General features: G+C 45.2%; 1 protein-coding gene across 2 annotated transcripts in view; it reads right to left on the reverse strand.

The window, feature by feature from the left end:
- The window catches only part of ext1c (exostoses (multiple) 1c), a 93,940-nt gene that overhangs the window by 5,572 nt on the left and 68,305 nt on the right, over positions 1 to 20,063 (reverse strand). For both annotated transcript variants that reach the window (XM_030411827.1, XM_030411828.1), the window contains exons 3-6: positions 9,683 to 9,776; positions 6,020 to 6,127; positions 3,183 to 3,302; positions 311 to 443 (exon numbers count right to left, since the gene is read on the reverse strand). In XM_030411827.1, coding sequence (XP_030267687.1) covers positions 311 to 443; positions 3,183 to 3,302; positions 6,020 to 6,127; positions 9,683 to 9,776 — 455 coding nt within the window. The remainder of the gene's footprint in view (positions 1 to 310; positions 444 to 3,182; positions 3,303 to 6,019; positions 6,128 to 9,682; positions 9,777 to 20,063) is intronic.

The following is a 20,063-nucleotide window of genomic DNA, read 5'->3' on the forward strand; positions in this document are numbered from 1 at the left end:
ATGGCTAACTGAGCTAAATCGCTAACGGCAGCTCCAGTTCTGGCCAATTCTTACATACTCCACCTTTTTAAAATGTGGATTCGAAATAGTCTGAAAGAAAGCCGAGCCTTATTTGTAACATAACATTCGAGCATGATTGCAAAATTAAAACACAGACAAGGTCTTTACTAAAAGTTTGATTGCGATTTCCTGGTTGAGTGTTGATTAGTCGTCTCTACCTCCACAGCCCTGACATAATAGTCCCATCGCCATCCTGTGCAATCAAGATTTACATGTTGTGCAGACTAATTTGAATGAAGTGTCTGTTTACCCAGTCCCAGGTAGTAGAAAGGGAAATGTGCGAGGTGAGTCGAGTACTCTGGCAGGACCAGCAGGCCTCCTGGCAGGGAGTTCCACATGTACTTGTTCCTCGATATGTGAGAGAACACGCGGTCCTTTATGATCTGAGGGGGCAGAGAAAAAAAGATACGGCCGGCTGTCAGGAGCAGAGTGAATGGCGGTGGGGGGGGGTGTTTCGCTTGCATTGTGAAGTGGCTGTGTGCTCATCTCGCATAAGCCCCGCACCACATTCACTTGTTTTCCTCTTAAGCCGCTGGATGAGTGTCTCGGAGCTTAAATGTAAACTCCGCCGCAGCTCGAGACCTGACACACTTGCATTTTCCAGCAATTCCCTCGTGAAATGCTCCCTGTACTTCCCATTATACGCCAACAGGAGGAGTCCACGTAGCAGCAACCCCGTCCTCTCTGAAGGCCTCTGCCTGACTGACCTCAGGCTGACTGCACAGCTGTCTCCCATGGGGAGGAGGTTCCCCTCTGCATGCTGTATGTATATAAGCAGCTTATCACCAACCTCCAGAAACCTCTCCTTTATTATCTCTAGCATAAATCCCCGGCACTTGGGGGCTGCCAGACTGGCCTTTGTAAACATCAGAGTCCAGAGCCTCGGCGCCTCACTGTGCGATTTCTTCAGGTTTCGGAGGGGTTAAATCTGTTGTTTCCCCACATTCTTTATGTGCTAAAATTGACACCGGCAGTGTGTGCTCATATATGGAGATTTTTCTTTTTCACGCATCGTCTCACCCTTGGGCTAACCTTCAAATGACTTTGTCGTAGCCGGAGCAACTACCTTTGAAGTGCATTTCTTTCTCAGCTCGCTCAAAGACAAAGAGACGGACACAGAATGGATGCTAGAAACTGCTGAAAATAAGTGTAGAATAATCCAAGCGGCTCTTTGTTTCTCCTGCATAATGCAATAACTCTTTCAAAGATGAAACTTTTTTTTTTTCTCAAGCATTGAGAAAAGAAACACTTCTTACCATCTGATCACAGCAAAGCGGCGAGGCAGAAAACTAGCAGGTCGAGACGGATACGCGCAACGTAATATGTAATTTCTATATGTTCGGGGGATTTCTCTGACACTTCGGGGGGGGGAAATCAGATGTGAAGGGGCTTTGAAATGCTCCCTAGGCCTCCAATGCAACGCAGAGCAGAGATAGTAAAACGAGCAGCAATGTAGAGCGTGGGCCAGGATCCAACCCCATAATCATAATGATAGGAGGGTAGTTTGATTCAAATGTGAAAAAAAAAAAAAAAACCTCAGTTGGACAGGCTTTTCTGAGAGAGGGCTGATGATAGCACAGAGGCAGTAAAACCGCAGAGAGGTAGCAACTAAGGCTGTGTGTTCAACAGAAAACCGGTGTTTACAGCCGTGGCTTCTTTTTGTAGCTGTTTTCGCTGGATTCTGCTGCACATTCCTGAACCGAAATGTACGGTGGGCGTTATCAAACATTTCAATTAGGCCAGTTGCCTGCAGCCAAGAGCAACATCATCCACAAGTGTTTTGCGATAGAGAGAGAGAGAGAGAGAGAGACAGGCATTGAGGTCAGAGCTGAGATTTTAAATGTGATACAGCCAAAAAGAGCAGCGCAATTTAAAAAAACCGCAAAATTTCCCAGTTAAATCGATTAATTCCAGTGGAATTTATTGCATTAAGTTCAGTTTTGGTTAACTTTGACAGGCATGTGTTTGACCAGCACGCCCTCCGAACAGCACTGACCTTAAAGGGAACCGAGGAATGGAAAAATCTGGAATTCAAGGGGGCTATCACAGTTTGTTGAACCTCCATTTAACCCTCCTCAATTGTAATACACACTGCTGCCCCAAAGAAAAACAGGAGTTAATGGGACATTTACGGCTTCTGAATATCCTACCTGACCTTATTGTGCCATTAGCAACAGAGCTTACTTGCTTGCTAACTCGCAGTTTTAAACAATCTGGGTTTTATTCACCCCTCTCTAGTATACCTAAATAAATACAATTATACATGCTACAGTCCTGAGAACAAAATGCCTGTAGAGGAGTTCGGTGAGCTTTGTGTGGCTAGCACTAGCATGCTCTTGGCTTGCTCGCATATCAGCACTTAGCTACAGTAATTCACCAAAAACAGTATGACAAGAAGTGTCTGACATTTTTTTAAATTCACACATTATTCAAAGATGGTTAGCTTCACTGCTAGCCTTAAATTGCACTCATTTTTGCAGGGCTATGTGTTAAGAGGTTTTTTTTGTTAGCAAGTGAAAATGAATCCAAACAATCCGGCCCAGCTTCTTTCAAAGCAGCTGAATTAATTATATTGGTAAGTATTAATATATATATTTAATTTAGATGTTTTATTTAGATGGTAATGGTGACATTGAGGCCATTTTGCCACAGGTTTACCGATCAGTCACAAAACTGGAGATTTCGAAGTTGACTGAAATTCTGGATATCTCCAACTTGGGATGGTTTGTAACATAATATGAACATTTCTCGGACTTAGTTTTAATTAGCCTAACTTTGTGATCTCATTGTCCTGTAAGCAACAAAAATAAGCATGCTAACTGGCAGCTTGTTTTTTGTTAACTAAAAACAACTGTAAATGAAATAATGGAGGCTAATCCTCAGAATGAAATGCTTGGAGGGAAACGAGGCACATGCTGTCTAAATCTCAGGAGGCTATGTTGCGTCTGACTGGCGCTAGCATGTTCCCAGCTTGCTCACGTTAGCACACCAGCCACGCTGTTTGCAGCTAGCCCCGCGATTAGGGTTAGTCACTCGTCAAGCATCTCAAACCATGCTCCCAGAAGAAATGTGGGTTAAAATTGATTATACTTTATGCAGAGTGCTTTAAGGCTTGGGCTGACCTCCAGTGTGGTAAGGACTATCTTGTCCACCGAAGAAAAATAGGCCTCCCACAACATCTGGGTCCTCTGTCTGAGGGCCAGCACCCTCTCGTTTCCCACCGCTCTCACCGTGGATGGCACCTGAGGACAAAAGATGAGAGGAATTATGGATCCAGACAGTGAAATTAAAAGAGAAGATGTTAAAAAAAAATGAACAGAGAAAATAAAACTTCAGAGAGCTCCACTTTTTTTTTTTTTTTTTTTTTTTTTTTTTATTTAAGGCCAATTCTCTTAAAATAGACTGGGCTAACAAGAAGAAGGAGGAAATGGCATTTAAGAGATCAAAACTGCGTAAACTGCATCGAGCGGCTGCTAATTTGGCCCCCCCGAAAAAAACACATTTGACGGAGAGCTGATTTAGGATCTATTGTTCAGACAATTAGACCCTTAATTAGTGAGGACTACATTGGGGGTTTTCGAGTAAATCACCAAAATTGATTTAATCACTTGGAGAGCTAAGCTCAGTGGCTCAATCAAAATGGAAGAAAGCCATGTTTAACCAAGAAAAATGTGAGCAGTTGACTCCTTTAAACCCTTTTTTTCTCTTTACACAGCACTCAAACATTTTCTAATGAGCGCCAGTTGAGGAAGCCAGGAGGCGGCTAAATCACTTTCTCATCTATTTTTTTTCCCTTCGCTCTTGTCCTTGATCCTCCATACTATGTTTTTTTTCTCTGCATACCTCCCTTCCCCTTCGCTAATTAACCTTGCTCCCTCCTTTACGATCTCCCTCACTTTCTTCTTTGCTTTCCTTCGAGTACATCTGAAGGACAGTTTCACCATCGGGCCTTCCTCCCGTGTAAAAGCCTCGCACTCGTTGACCTCGGATCACGGACGGTGTGAATGTGTGTGTTACATGCGCATTTCCATGGGAGAGTTTACGCAGGTGTGCCGGAGCTGCCGCTGATGAGGTCCGCTCGTTCGATCCGATTCTGCCTTAGCTTTGAAAATGCCTCCTTGTTCATTAGCTGAATGCCAATTTGTGTCCGAGATCGAAGCGGATCAATGCGGGAGGAGACATGATGTAATTTGCGTGATGGAGGCGGATAGAGGTTTGCCGCCGAGAGCGAGCCGGACGCTTTGCTGTCTCTCTGTGATCGTTCACGTGGATTGTGTGCGCTTTTTGAACTGAAGCTGGATTAAGGCCTCGGTGGGGGTTTTAATCTCGGAGGGTGGCCCCCGACCTGTAAACACACCGTTTGATACAGGTGGAGAACCGGAGTCGCGCCACGTCCGGCCTCCGTAACTCCATGCAATCTCACTCTGCATTTCTTTCATCCCTCTATCTTAAAGATCTCGCAGTTGACAGCTGCTTATATTTGAACTAAGTTTAAGCTCTGTTCTGAAGTCATTTTTCAAACTTTCGAGTCCTAATCTCTTTCTAAAAGCGTTTGATCCTTCCTGCCATGTCTGAATGACGGCCCCTCTATCCGCTCAAGATCTGAACCCTTGTGTCGACACGTGACATTAAGCCTGCAAACGTCTATGGGTTTATAGGAAATTATGTTTGATAGCCATAACGAAGTTCAAACTACCAAAAGCACTGTGAGCTGCAAATCATGCAACCTTTGATTTTATCAGAAATGACCTCATTGGTAGGACCATTATCATGATTATTGGTTTCTCTGTTTATTTTGACTTGTTGAGTAACAGGAAAATTATGATTTGGAATAATTACAGTATTAAAAGGACTCATGCAACTCCCCCGATGGCTCTAACAGTTTAAAAAAAACAAACAAAAACAGCACATTAGCAGAGCAGCGGGTTCAGTATTCAGTCGACGTCTACTTGGGATGCATTCAGGCACTGTGCCGAGTGTAGGTCACCTGTGTGTTTGGCATCACTCGGAGCCAAATGAGGGCACGGCTACAGCGAGACGAGGATACGAGGCGGACTCTGTGTTTACATAATTGATGCTCTGAACTCACGCGGCGTCAGAGCGGATCGACGGTGTTTCCCCAGCTGTCGAACGTTTAATGTGAAGATGGCGGCCGTACTATCATCACCGTCTCGCTGCTGCTTTCACGTTTACATTCAGCCAGACGCAAATAAAAAAAAGTGTTTTTTACAAATAAATAACTGCATGTATGATCTGTGTTTGTGCAGCGCGAAGGAGTTTACACGCCTCAATTTGGTTATGCAACCCTGACTTCGAAATTACTTAATCACTGTAGTTGTGCACAGAGGAAAAGTGACGGCTTGTGAAGATAACTGCACACTGTTTTGGTCGAAAATATAAGCGTATCTGTTTTGATAACCTGGTGCAACTCATTTGAGTGTACTGTCCATTTCCTTTTCAGATTGAATCATCTTCTGAGGTGTGCCCTTCACAAGATGACCTCGTTTTGTAACACAGTGACTTTTGTGCACTTGCCCAAATAAGACAGAAATTGAAAGCTGCTCTGCCCTTTCTTTTAATCTGTCTTTCAATGCGCATGAAGCAGCACTATGACAATAAAAACTGTAAAAAAAAAAAAATCATAAAAGTTGAGCCTCACCTAAGGAAAACCTGCTGCTCCGAATGCCCAAAACACTCAATAAAACCATTTATAATTTTTTTTAAATCCAACATTAAATATGCGCTTCATTGTGCTCGCTCTGTTGCTGTTGGATTGCTGTGCGTACCGCCTGCTGGTGATGGCTCGTTCCCAATTGATTGTTACTTTTTGAAAAGTACAGGAATGGCCCCGTGCCACGCTGGGGCCCTGGATACTATAACGGTAAATTTCGCCCGTCTGAGCGTCCAATTTAGTGTCGTTTGTGTCAGTGTGCACCTGTAAACGCCTCTTGTTCCTTACCTGTAGCAGCAGCCTCTCATCCCCCTCGATGACCGCCTGGTTCCACTGTATGACGTCGGAGAACGGCAGCTCCCAGCCGTTGCTCAGCAGCACCGGGATGCAGGCGGCCTGGACACATGTGGCACAGATAAAAGAATCAAGAGACTCTTCGGGAGACAGCGATCCCGATAAAACCAGCTGATACAATATCGAGGACACTGAAAAAGTTCCGTATGCATCATTTTAATTGTGACCAGCTGCAGTTTGACGGGGCTCCTCCCTCGCTGCCGGCTCCTCTTTGCCAGTAAACAGCGTAACATGACATACTGCAGCTGCGTAGATAATGCAATCTGTAGGAGGGTCAGTCCCAGCTGCTTGGGGTGCGATATCGCAGGGCCGGGAAGATAATATGATCGACTCCCTTGTGTGTAAATGTATGTGCAGCTGAGAGCGTGCGAATGCAAGACCCCCTAAATGGTGGCTGGAGCTGAGTACGAGCTCGCAATCTCGTCTTTTCCCGAGGACCCCTGACGGTTTGTTAAAGGCTGTCACTCACACAGACGCGGCTGACAGCGCCGACTCTTTGTGTACTAATTAGGTACAACCGCTGAGGGGGACATAGGCAGGCGAGGCGGTAAGCCGAGGGGGGGGAAAAGAAGAGAGGGATGAGAAGATGGGAGGAGAGTAAGGAGGAAGCTGTTGCTGCGTGGAGGCATCATGCTTTATTGAGGTGGATTTTTGATGTTGCCGTATCCCCCCCGTTTACTGACAGGTTTTTGATGTTGTGCCACTTTCTTTTTTTTTCTCCCCGCTTTGGTCTCCCCCCCCCCCCCCCTCTCCCCTCTCTCTCGGTTTCTCCCTCTGTACTCCTTTTTTCTTTCCACCATTCCTCTCGGCTGCACTCTCATCCCATCATCCTCTCTTCCTCTTTTTCTACTAGCTGTGGTCCGGAGTGTTGATAGGTCTGGGTGGTTTTTTTTTTTTTTTCTAATTAAACCACCAGAGAACAGCAGCCGCCGAAAATGGTGGAGATCAAACGCTCTCTCCTGGCCCACCGGGGGCTTCCGATGCTCCTGCATTTCATCTGAGAATAGACCTGCTGAAGGACACTCCGGCAAATAGGACAACTCGTCTGTGTGTGTACGTGTCAGAATCGGCCGCGGGTTACATCGAGGTCACATAAAGACTCCCAGAGTGATAATCCAAGGCCTCTAAATTTGAAATGCTGCCCGAGGCTCGCCTGAGTCCTCATCCCTGAGAGATGAGGCACTCCGAGGGACGAGTTTCAAATATGTCAAGCCCTCCCTGCCCGGAGGTTGGGGTAATATGAAGTCCTATATGTGCTGTGTAGTTGTTTTTGGTTTGTTTGCATTGGGAGATGAAAACAGGGGAGGCTTTGAGCAAATGTGTATGTGGGGAAGTGTGTAGATGTGAGGCCTTGTGTGTGTATACTGGAAAGCTGGCAGGAGGTTTCTTACCACACTGGTAATTGCCAGGTCTTTTGTGGGCTCGGGGTTGGCACCAAAATAAAAAAAAAAACACACACACACAACCTAAATTCTTGAAAAGTTCCTCGAATGGAAAAAAAGAGAGAGGACGACAAGGGAGGGGGGGGGGGGGACAAAAAGAAAAAGAAGACAGGAGGAGAAGGGGACCGTGACTGCTGCCAAGCCCAAGTGGGTTGTGTGTGGATTTGTCCATTCAGCAGACATCAGCGGTGGGGAAGCCTGCCACTCCTATGGATGCTTCCGGACCATTCAAGCACACACACACACACACACACACACACACACACACACACACACACACACACACACACACACACACACACACAGCCCCAGAGAGCAGTGTGGCCAGGGAACACTGTAGCAGCCAGGGAGTTCAGTGTTTGGCAGAATCTAAAAACAACCACTACGGCTTCCTGCGCTGGTGTGAGACGTCGACTTGGGTGGCAGAAGGGGAACTGCGGCGGGCCGACTGGTTTAAATTGTTCTATCACTCCATCGCCTGCGGCCCATTGTTTGTGTACTCGCACATTTTCGCTGATGGACTCAAATGAACGACACCGGTGTTTGCATAAGTGCGCTCGTGTGCGCCAGCGTGTGTTAATGGACCCATTTCGGTTTAAAAGGCCCCAGCAAATAGCAAATAAAGCCTTTATGGGCGAGATCTGCAGTCGACAGAACACAGCGGTCGAGGGAAAGCACTTGCAGATGGGAACGTTAAGGTGTCAATAACCAGAAGACTACATAAACCACGGCTGTGGAACATAAACATTCAGCATCCTGTGCACTTCCTTGTTGACTGAGCTGTATATGAGCTGAGGCTCATTGAATCAGAGCGGTTTCCTGCGAGGCTGTACTTTGGTCCCTCTGTGTTATGCAGAGCGAAATGCTGCAGCTAATGTTTTGATGATTGCTGTGTTGGCATGTTGTATGTAGCAGGCTTTAGCTGGTCGTTCATGTGGGCCTCAGAGAAATGGGAGAAGATACATGCAGGACGGACCGTAACACAGTTTTACATAGGATATAAATCAACATTACTTGTCAGTTTTATGTTGCTGTATTTGACACGGCGAGCCTATTTGTAACTGAATGATTTATACTTTGTCACCACACAAACAGCTTTTGTAGAATATCAGTGATCTTGTGAAGTAAATGGCAGCATTTTGCAGGGTAACATTAAATAAAGACAAATCACCGCACAGTCACACTGACAGTGGAAGCAGAGATGGTTTCGTTAATCACGGTCGGCAGTTGTCGCCTTGGACAGATGAGGGTAATGTGTCGAAAGCCTTTCATCCTCAAAGCGCTAGTCTGAAATTGGTTATGGACACAAGCTTTGGGAAAAAATAACGTTCCACTCCTGCCCGAAGTTCACAGTTTGAATGTTAAAGCTCTGTTTAAAATGACGTTGGCTATAACATGGAGGTCAGGGGCATTGCTAACTTGAGGCAGCAGAACGGGACCGTGACGGACCAACAAAGAAAAGCTTGTCTAAAGTCAATGGCACAGTATATTCAGATAGTAAGATGTACCACGCATACGCTCTCACTCTAAAAAGGTCTGCTTTCTGTCCCTTGAAATGTTTCCACCCGAGCAAATATCGTGGCACATTTAAACTTGGAAACTTGACAGGACAGAGGAAACAGAATTAAACTTTAAGCTTCTGACGTTAATGTTTTCCGACAGCTCTGATGGAGCTCAGGATTTACAATATGGAGGGCTGTTTGACTGTGCGAACCGTCTGTGTGCGACCACAGAGCATTTATTAACATTGGATCCAAACCGATCCTGTCAGTGTGCTGGGAAAGTTAAATAATAAATGAAGTTGAGCTGCCGTGCCTCGTGCGTAAATTGATCCACTTCTGTAGTTGTTATTAGTTACTAAGAGCTTAACTGTTGTAAATGCAGGTGATCTCCTTCATCAGGACGGTTTCGGGTTGATCAGATACAATTGTCGGTGTTGCAACATGATAAGCAACCTCCCAATTGTTATCCCACTACCACACAATGTGGCTAAACCCTGAATGTTGCATTTTTTCAACTGGGCCATCCCTACATGAAACTAATGAGAAGAGCACTTACAGAAACACAAACAGAGCATGATCACAAACCGGACCTGAATAATGAATATTGTTCACAGTGTGTATTGCCTTGATTAATATGCAAAAAAATGCTTTACCTGTAGCGACTCCAGGAAGCGAAAGGAGCCCAGGCGACGACCTCGAGGCACCAAACAGAAGGTGGAGTTGTGGAGGAGCTCCTGGTAATCGAACCTGATGGAGAGAGGGGAACAATTGCAGCGCATAAATATTCATATTTCGTTTCATTTTCGCTTCAAAAGGAAAAACAAGAGCACAAGTTAAAAGTGAATAAACCAATAAAAAGTATACAGGGCTTGTGTGTAAAGATGCCAGAGTTTTTTCCGAAACTCTGAATATCTTGAGCCACAGTATCCAGGAGAAAAGTTTAAGATGAATCTTTTGAACTCGACTGGGAAGTCGGTTCAATTAGTTCTGGGAGTAGAATCGGACTCAATGGGTGTAACTTCATGAAAATATGAATCAGAAACAGCGTGTGCGATACAGTAGGAGCTGATCCGACTGCTGATTTTTGTCTTCAGCTCAGGATGCTGAAGACATCTAAAGTAAAAGATGCATTGTCAGGTGGTAAAACTGATACGTGATGATGAGACTACGCGAAAATCCAATACGTCAGCCATCGACATATCGATCTGTAGAAGACGGCGACAGAAAAGCACTGAACACAAACTTGTGAAAATAACTCGGCGATAGCAAACAGATCTAATATCTCTCCTGCCGGTGCGGGGCGGGACACACTTCGGTTTTGATATATGCTATTCAGCATCTGTCACACATAAACCAAACCAGGATTTTTGTGGCTTTTCAATTCTGATGTTTAGTCATAATGACTCCGTTTATGTGCGGTCATAAATCTTAACAGGTTTCTCTCCCCCCACTGCTCGCACAGACATCTTGGCACCGCTACAGATAGCTACTGTACGTCTGGAAAATACATATCCATCACCGAGCTCACGAGCAAATCTGGCCTAATCGCTGCTCTCTATTGATTTGTGCTGTAGACAAGAGGGCCCCGAACTCGAGCCAGAGCAAGACATTTTTTGAGTGCGCTGCTCCCACTGGCTGCTGCCACGCGTCGCCCTCGTGAGCTCCACCGCTCCGCGCTCATATTTCACACCAGCGCCATGAAAGGAGAAGCCGCATGGAAAACCTCTGCATCAATGCTTGCCTTCATCTGCTAAGTGGAACGCCAACGGACGAGCGGCCCGACTGGTCTCGCGCTGCAGAGCTCGGGCGGGAGTAAACAGATCGAGAGACAAACAGGCTTTTATGAGAGAGTCCCCCCCCCCCCCCCATCCTCGCTCTGCTCCTCCGCATCTCATCACCCCCCACAGCCGTGGACGGGATCATGAGACAACAGGGCCCTGGGCACAGACATGTAAAAGGTCTCCCAGCCCCTCATTTACACCCAGAACGCCACAGCGTCTCTTTAGAGCCATTTCCTGCCGCTTTGTAGTCGTCACGTGTCTCTGTGTGGTGGTTTTTAGGACGCTTTGTAGCTGTCAGGTGTGTCTTTGTGCTAGTTTTTTTGTCTCCTTTTTATGATTGATTGCACTTTGGTGTCTCTGTAGTTGTTTTGTGTCTCTGTATTCATTCTGTGTCTCTTTGTGGTACATTTGTGTCCCTGTAGTCGTTTTGTGGTCCCTGTGTCTCCCATTGTGGTTCTTTTGTGTCTCCTTGCAGTACTTTTGGGTCTCTGTTGTCGTTTTGTGTCTCTTCGTGGTCCCTTTGTGTCTGTATTTTCAATTTTTTTGCCTCTTTGTGGTCATTTTTGTGTCTCATTGTGTTCTTTTCTGTCTCTTTGCAGTACTTTAGTGTCTCTGTAGTTTTTGTGTTTCTCTATGTGGTACCTTTGCGTCTCTTTGCAGTACTCTAGTTTCTCTGTAGTTGTTTTGGCTCTTGGCACTCATTTTGCGGTACTTTTTAAGGCTCTGTATTCATTGTGTGTTTCTAATTGGTCCCTTTGTGTGTCTCTGTAGTTTTTTTTTTTTTTTAATATTTTTCTGTCTCTTTGCAGTACTTTGGTGTCTCTGTAGTTGTTTGGTGTCCCTCTGTGGTACTCATGAGTCCCTTTGTTGTCCTTCTGTAGTTTTTATATTTGTCTCTTTGCGGCCATTTTCTGTCTCTGCGTTGACTTATGACTGATGTTGCAAAGACATCTTAATAGTCTCCTCAGACATAAGGTCTGGCCCAGCAGGTCCATGCCCACCACACCTCCTCCTTCCTCTTCTCCATCCCGCTCTCTCCTCTCCCAACGTCCCAACGGTTCTTTTTTTGCATGCAGCTCTCTGCTTGTTTATTTGCCGAAGGAGCGTCAGAGCGAAATATGCCCGCCATTAATCTTCCCGCCCGCCGAGTCATTTATTTAACCCTCCATGAGTGACGAGATGCAGGCCTCTTGCTCCCTGGATGAGAAAATTGGGATTTCATTGCTGATGTTGGCATCATTTAACACCGCTACACTCAGGCCCGGACATCGAGATCTGAATGAACGTCGGTGTGTGTGTGTGAGCGTGCGTATTGGATATATACACACACACACACACACACACACACACACACACACACACACACACACACACACACACACACACACACAAACACCAGTGTCACTGAAAGGCAGCCTTGTTTGGCGTTCGCCACGGCTCTGTTGCGATATTCTCCCACCTGTTGACAGAGCTTTGCCGTCGCCACTGCGGCACATGTACATGTGTGCGTGGGCGTGTGATGGATCTGTGTGAATCCGCAGCGGAAAAAAAAATCTCCCAGTTGGACCGGCACTGTACATTTGAAAATCAATCTCCGAGCTAAAAAATACTGGTCACGAGGGTTAAAGAGATTTACACGATGCATTACTGAGGGATTTCGTGTCCAAATCTCGCACTGAGCTCGGGTTTTTAGAATGTAAACACCTTCATTTAGCTACGCTGCGAGTTAATGAATTTGTGGAGATGCACAACTCCTCCGGGAATTCGCGAGTTCGAGCGAAGGGAGTAAATAAATGGGTAAATGGGCGTGTGTGTGCTGCGTCCAAAAGTATGTATATTTTACTCCCACGCGAGCAAATGTTGTGTTTGGGGGTGTCGGGGCGAGAATGCATTAACATTTTCCTGCTTATGTGTGTGTGTGTGTGTGTGTTTGTGTGTAAGTGCTTTATATGCATAATATGTGTGTGCATGTGTAGTATCTAATATAAGACAGTGAGGCCTCTTGTATGCTGCAAATATAGTGAGACTGATCTGGTTAGTCTGACCCAGTTCTCTCCACGTTCCTGCTGTTTGTGTGTGTGCTCGTGCGTGTGTGTGTGTGTGTGTGCGTGTGTGTGTAGGACAATGCATATCAAGGTGCCAGCCCCGTGCGCGATGTCGTGCACTTGTACATCTGCGCGGAAGTCGCTTCCGTCTATGATCTGGCTGTCTAGTCGGCCAGTCTGCTGTTCTTTAACGAGGTGACTGTACCGAAAATGCAGGGAGCGAGTAAATCATTTATCAGCACTTTGTTTCCAACAACAAACGACCAGGCCCGCTGTGCCTCTCCTTCTCCCTCCTATTCTTCTCGTCTGCCCTTTGTCTCGGCATCTTTCCCTTAAGTGTGCATGTGTTTGTTGCCGTCCTCTGTCGCATTTACAACGGTTAAGAGTTGCAGTGCAGGTTCCTGCATTATGACATGATGCCGGATGACCTGTGTTGTGCGCGTGGCTGCGTTTAAGTGCATTTCCATTTAGCGGACGCTCTTTGTCCGAAGCGAAAAACGGTCCATCCCAAAATGCAAATGATTTTGTGAGTAGTTGACAAAGTATCTGGGAGATTTACTGATTTAGAAAATAACACTGAAAATAAAAGGAGCAGTAGTAGGTGGTGTTTTTTTTTTGGGGTGTGATAATATCCATCTGTGAAATTCCCGCCGTCATGTCAAAACATTTAAGGCAGATAAAATGCTGGCGGTGCCTTTGAAAAAAAAATAAAATAAAAAAAACTACATCAAATAAAAAGATTGACTCAACAGAAAAACCCCCTCAAGGAGCAGCGTCTGTCTTCTTCGGATATTCTACAGGGCTAAACTTCAAACACTTTTACATTTTTTTTCAGGACTTTTTCCTCAGTAGAAGGCACTAACTATTTCTTTTAAGACATGGATATCCATATGTTTATTTGAGCTCATTTGTGCCCTTTATTTGGCTAAGCAGTGCACAATTCGAGCTACAACCGATCAAGGAGACGCCATTAAGAAGACAGGCCACAAGGCTGCATGACGTGAGAGATATATATATTTTCTATATATTGAGTAAAAGTTCATTTTCTGGAAACTTTCATTGACAGTCGACAGTTCATGGATGCATGTTTTGAGCTCCTCCGGTGAATTAATTACCTTGCGAGTCAAGGATCGTCATCACATTCATAGAGATTCACACACGCATCTGATATTTGAATAGAGCGGTCCCGCTCATTGATTTGCTAACCTTGCCAACATTCGCCTCACACGCCCACAGATGTTAAAGGCAACGCTGAATTCTCCTAACGGCTGAAACGTCTCTATGATCCCACGTACATGTTCGAAAATGTGTTTTATAAATTTGGGTTACCCGACCCTTTAAAGACACCTCCTCTGCGTTTCCTACAGACATTAACAATCGAGCGTTTACATCAGCGAGCAACTGAGTCGGTGTGTCTGACTGGTGGGGGGGGGGGGGGCTGGTAGGTAACCCCGGCTGCATAACAATGACTCACTGTGTATTCATGTGAATGTGATTGCATGCATGTCATTTCATATTGTGCACGGCGAGGAATGCACCGGCACCGGACCCCCCCTCGTGTTAATGTGGGAAAGCATGCGTGCAGTATGTGTGCTGTAACGTACACGTATAGACCTGCGCTCGCGGTGTAACACCGAGTGGGGGAGGGGGGTTCAGACGGGTGCCGCGTGCGCAATCACTGGATTGTTATCTGGGAAGCCCGCGCTGTGAATACGGTCTGATCTCTGCTGCATTAGATTACATTACAAAACGGGTTTACAACAAGATTACTGTTGAGCCAAATGCATATTGGGATGAATACAAGGGATTTGTGGTGTTATGCATACAGCAGTATACTGTTTGCTGTGCAACTAACATCTGTGTTCTCTACCGATCGACTGATTAGTTGTTCAGGCTACAAATGAAAGAAATGAGTGAAAATTATTACTTTATAATAACCATCATTATTTAAATGACACATTTATAGTAAAGTAAACTTTAATTCATAGTTTTTTGACTGATAACAGTCAATTAAGTGTTTTTGAAACCATTTATTATTCAATTGTAAAGGTTTATGAACATCAGTTCTTTATAACAGCCATCTAAGTAATGTGTACACATGAACTACACAGTATTTATTATCCATTTATATAACAAATATATTCATAAACACTTTGTAAAGCATTTTGTCGTTTATTAGCAGTTAAATATTAGTTTGATATGTTTTATATCAAGTTACCATTTATTAATGATGGTTAACTATCTTTATATTGGATGAGAGCTGGGCAACAATCATATATTTTCTGGCTATGTTGCAATACATAATATATATCTCCCTGTTTTAAATTCTCCTCAAAAGGTCCAGGACTGGGAGAAATAATCTAATATTACAATGTTTTTTTTTTACCAAATACCTCAAAATTGATATTGTAGGGCTGACTGTTGGTACTCTGACAAAACATCAATGCAAGAGTTTTTGGAAAGTAGGGTAAATCTAAGTAGGACAATCTGGTAAGTTCAGAAAATGACATCATGTTACTGTAGTCTCTAAAACCGGGAAAAGAAACATAGCTGCTGTATGAATATCCAACATTTAGGATGATTGATAGTTGATATATGACGATATGATATCAGTAAATTGCCCTAAATCAGATGATTTTGTTTATCGCCTCGGGCCAAGACAGTTACATTTGCTTGTTTGTTTGTTGGCTGGTTGGTCTGATTGCCACAAAAACTTGGATTGATTGATGGAGGACATGTCTCAGCCCAGAATAGACGCCATAAAATGTTGGTACGGATCCAGAGAAAGGGACTGGTCCAGGATTTCTTTCCTCACTTTCTATAACATTATCAATATGGGTTTTCTTTATTTTTTTTTTAGTGCATGGATCTTGTAGTGACTGGGGACTGTTTGGTCTTGGTGAAGGTGTTCTGCTCTACTAAGTGCCATTCTTTGTATTTTTTTTTCCTCTTGGTAACATCACCTCATGTCCGCTAGATGATCAAATATGTCAACGTTGTGTTCGCGGCTCGTGTCTGCCGCCTCCACACCCACAGAACCACCGTATATTTAGCTATTTTGCTTCACAAAGGGCTTAAATGAAGGACTGATTATCAATCAGCTGCTCAATTAGTTGACTAATTCCTGGGCTCGTGCGCGGAAAAAAAAAAACACGGCGCGCTTCGTGTTTTGACGGAGTGTTGTCTGAACACATTCTCATCTCATTTGTATGCTCTTGATTGCACGTCGAGTGCGTTTGTTGATGAAAGATGCTGATGGCGCGTACACTTACATCAGGAGAAGTCAACACTGCTCAGTGTTCGTGTTCGTGTGTGTGTGTGTGTGTGTGTGTGTGTTTGTCTTTGCACATGCTGCCACCTCCCACCTTTTTCCAATCCCTGAGGCCTCCCGGGAAGACAGATATGGTTAAATATTAAACATCCAATATGGTGCCAATCTATGTAGAAGGATAAGAGGAGTTGATTTTGTAGTCAGGACACACACACACACACACACACAAAAACATAAACACAAACACTGACACACAGAGATTTAAGCCTGATGTCTTCATATTGCTACCCTTTTCAGTATTTTTGTCTCAGATAGCCGGTCTCACGCAGAGACATAAATAGAGATGCAGGCCACAGTTTCTAACACCCACCCATGGCTCATACACACACACACACACACACACACACACGCACACACTGCAGCAGACTCTCTCTCTCATGTCAAGGCACTGGGCTCACAGTGACAACACTATCATCAAAGCTGTGTTTACTAAGACGGCAGCATTGCGAGCCGAGAGCGCGTGTGTGTGTCTGTTTGTGTGCGTGTGTGTGCGCGCGTTTTGTGGTGTGCGATAAGCAAATCGGCTCCTCCCCCTCCACCCTATCATCTGCCGATTCCCTTCCTCTCACTCACAGACCCATCAGCCGTCAGGCTTCGCCCCTCCATGACTTGGTTCCCCCACCACAAACACACATTTCTTCTCACCATCCATTTTGTCCGTGTGTGTGTGTGTGTTGTTTTTATTTACCCCTCCTGTCTGCCTCACCCCCATCCTCATGCGCTGTCACTCCTCATGTGTGCTAAACACTGACTTTTTAATGAATATTGACTGGGCGAAAGTGGAGAGGTGAGGGATGGAGGGGAGGGCGGATGCTCCTTGACTGACAGCAGCTTCTGGTCAGTTGATCTCCACTCCGCTTCCTGTAAAAGGTCAGGTGTCAGCAGAGCGCGCACGCTTCAGTATCCGAGTTTGTGTGTGTGTGTGTGTGCGTGTTTGTCACAGCGTGCGCGAACGCAAGTGTGTGGTAGACCAAGGTTATGGATTAGCCGCCAGAGCGCTAACAGGCTACTGTCGATACTTTTCATTCTCATGTGCACCCCGTCGAGCACAACAAGAGCTGAGTGACAGAAGCGACTGTCTCGGTAATGTCAGCCCACACACACACGTCGAAAGCAATAAAGCCTGACTAACAACATCAAGCGCAAGTGTACAGTGAAGTGGACCATAACGTTTCTTTTTACAGCCTTTAAAGTGCACACAAATAGGAGCACAGACCAACATCTAAACGAATAAAAAATGAGTAAGATGTGAACATTGCAGAGCTTTGGTATCCACATATTTAATGCACCAAAGATTTGAGTGAACAGACTCGAATCTGTTGAGGGGCATTGTTGCTTGAAACGTCGGCACTTCGGTGCATAAAATAAGTCGAAGTCGGAGCCGTCTTTTCGCTTCGAGCTTTAAAAAAAAAATTGCACAAATTTAGGATTACGAAAGAAAAAAAAAAAAGATGACCAAATAAAAAAAGCGGGGCTTGTTGTAGCCTAGTGGTTAAGATTGTGTGATCGCAACGTCCCCCAGTTGAATCCTGGACCCATTTTCATGCACTGGTTTATGAACCAGCATTTTGAAGCCTTGAGTTTGACACTACGGCTACTGCCATCTCGATTTTTTGAGGGTGGGGAGCACAGTTGCCAAGTCCGCTTATTAAAAGCGACTTGGGGCTTGTTTTTCTGTAAAGTCGCTTATAAATACCGGTAGTCGGCTTGTCGTTCCTCGATCCTCTTCCTACTGTATTGTATGTCATATTGTTTTGAAGTCCTGGAACTAAAACAAAAAAGGATCATAACATATAAAAACAATAACAAATGCAATGATACAATGCAATACATTTATGGATTCAGGGTGATATTTATGTGAGTGTGCAAAGTATAATGATATCTTTTTTTTTTTTTTTTTTTACCACGACCAGAGAAGTCGCTTGTTTTGGGCTTGTTCTCATAGGCCCACTTGCTTGTTTCTCTTCGCAAGATCTGGCAACACTGGTGGGGAGCCAGAAGTGACCATATTTAGACTAGAGGGGAGGATATCTTGATTGGATCTGACTGAGAGCCTGAGGACGAGCCGTGGAAGGTAGCCACGTCCTAAATCTTACCCTGCTTTGTTGTCTTCTTTTCCCTAAATAGGTCCATCATTTTACAAAATAAACATCACGCTGTGTTGAAGACGTCTTAAAAACTAGCGCCTGAGACCATAAAGTCAGGGAACTGGTTTACTGAGGTGAGAAGTAGGTACATTTTTTCGTAAGCTTCCATACAGTGGGTCTTCTTTTAGAAACCGGTGGACCGCATTAGAAACAACGCTGGCTTCACTTTTTAGACCCGCAGACATCCATGTTTTATGCAGTCAGCGTTCTCTCCCCATCATCCTCCTCTCTTCTGCACCCAGAAACCCTTCTTTGGCTGAAACCACACCAGCGTTCACGTTCTGTTGTTTGTTATTTTTCGGTCCCGAGTGGAAAAGAAGTGCACCTCTCGTTCCAACGCCGTGCAAAACCGCATCACCAAACCTGCCCTTTTCCCTGCGAGAAAAATGCAGCCCGTCTCCACTCATCCCTGTCCTCCTCCGCTGCTCAAATTATGATCCATGCCCCAATTGCGTTCTGACTCGACTGCTGCAATTGCACATATATTTTACAATGTCCTTAAAAAGTCTTGAGCGTATTCAGAGCTCTGCTGCTTTCCCTTTTTTTTTTAATTTTTTTTTTTTATCACCGTCACAGTCCCTCCACTCCTCCTGTCGCCACAACCAGGACCAAGGATGCTGCAAACTCACCTCTTTAAAACAGACACTCAGTGTTTGGTTTTATATACTGCACCACATAACTATTCTACACTTTTGATGGATTGACGCACCTAAACCACAGGCAGACAGGCAGTTAGTCCATGAAAAAAACTTATACCACAATAAGCTGGTAAAGTTAAAATCTTGGCACGCCGAGCACGCTGCATGCTAAACGGCGTCACGTGTGCTGATGAGATTACCCCCCCTTGGTGTTGAAAGTTGGTATCAAACGAGAAGACATTTTTCAATACTCGATAGTATCGAGGTTTGATACCAAGCCCTGAAAGTACGTTCATTCTGGCTCCTCGTTGGACGGCCGATGGCGACTTTTGGATGTGTTGAGGTCATCAGGTTGGTTTCGGTTTCTTTCAAGTATGTCAAGCAACGTCACCGCATTTCATCTACTAATCCCACGCAGGAGAAAACCGAAATAGGAAAGCCTCAGCCTTCCGACTCATGTAGGCTGCTTAACTCAGTTTCCCTTCTTCATTCGTACATGAATGATATTCGCCTGCAACTGTACCCGGAGAAAACGTACCATGCGTTAGTAATGAGATTCAGCATGTCTACTATGTGATGCGAGGCACATGCTTATGCACGCTCCTCCTCTGCAACCAAATGAAAGACCTGCGCCGTACACGAACCGGCGATATGACCGCAGCCGCCGAGATTTCACCGGACAAGGTGGGAGGGAGGGAGGGTGTCTGGATGACCGACACAAAGAGAGAAGGAGATGAGAGGTTGAACGATGGATGGATGAGGAAGAGGAGGAGGAGAGCAGTGTGTGTGTGTGTGTGTGTGTGTTTCGCCAGCTGCTGCAGCCTCTGGGATACGGGAGGGAGGGAGGGAGGGGAGGGGGGGAGGGAGGGAGGGAGGGGGGAGAGAGAAAAAGTCACCAAACTGCAGCTCTGTCTGGAGGCTGTGGGTCAGGCTGCTGGGCTGCGACCCACACTATACATGCCATCCGACAAAAAGGAACCATGTTATTTGCCCGCTGCGAGGAAAAAGGCGCGAGCGAAAAATGTGAAGGGGGAAATTGCGGAGATTGGAGAGAAAGAGGGGGAGAAAGATGCAGAGGAAAAAGGGAAAAAG

This window comes from Sparus aurata, chromosome 3, assembly GCF_900880675.1.
Source record: "Sparus aurata chromosome 3, fSpaAur1.1, whole genome shotgun sequence".
Classification (NCBI taxonomy): Eukaryota; Metazoa; Chordata; class Actinopteri; order Spariformes; family Sparidae; genus Sparus; species Sparus aurata.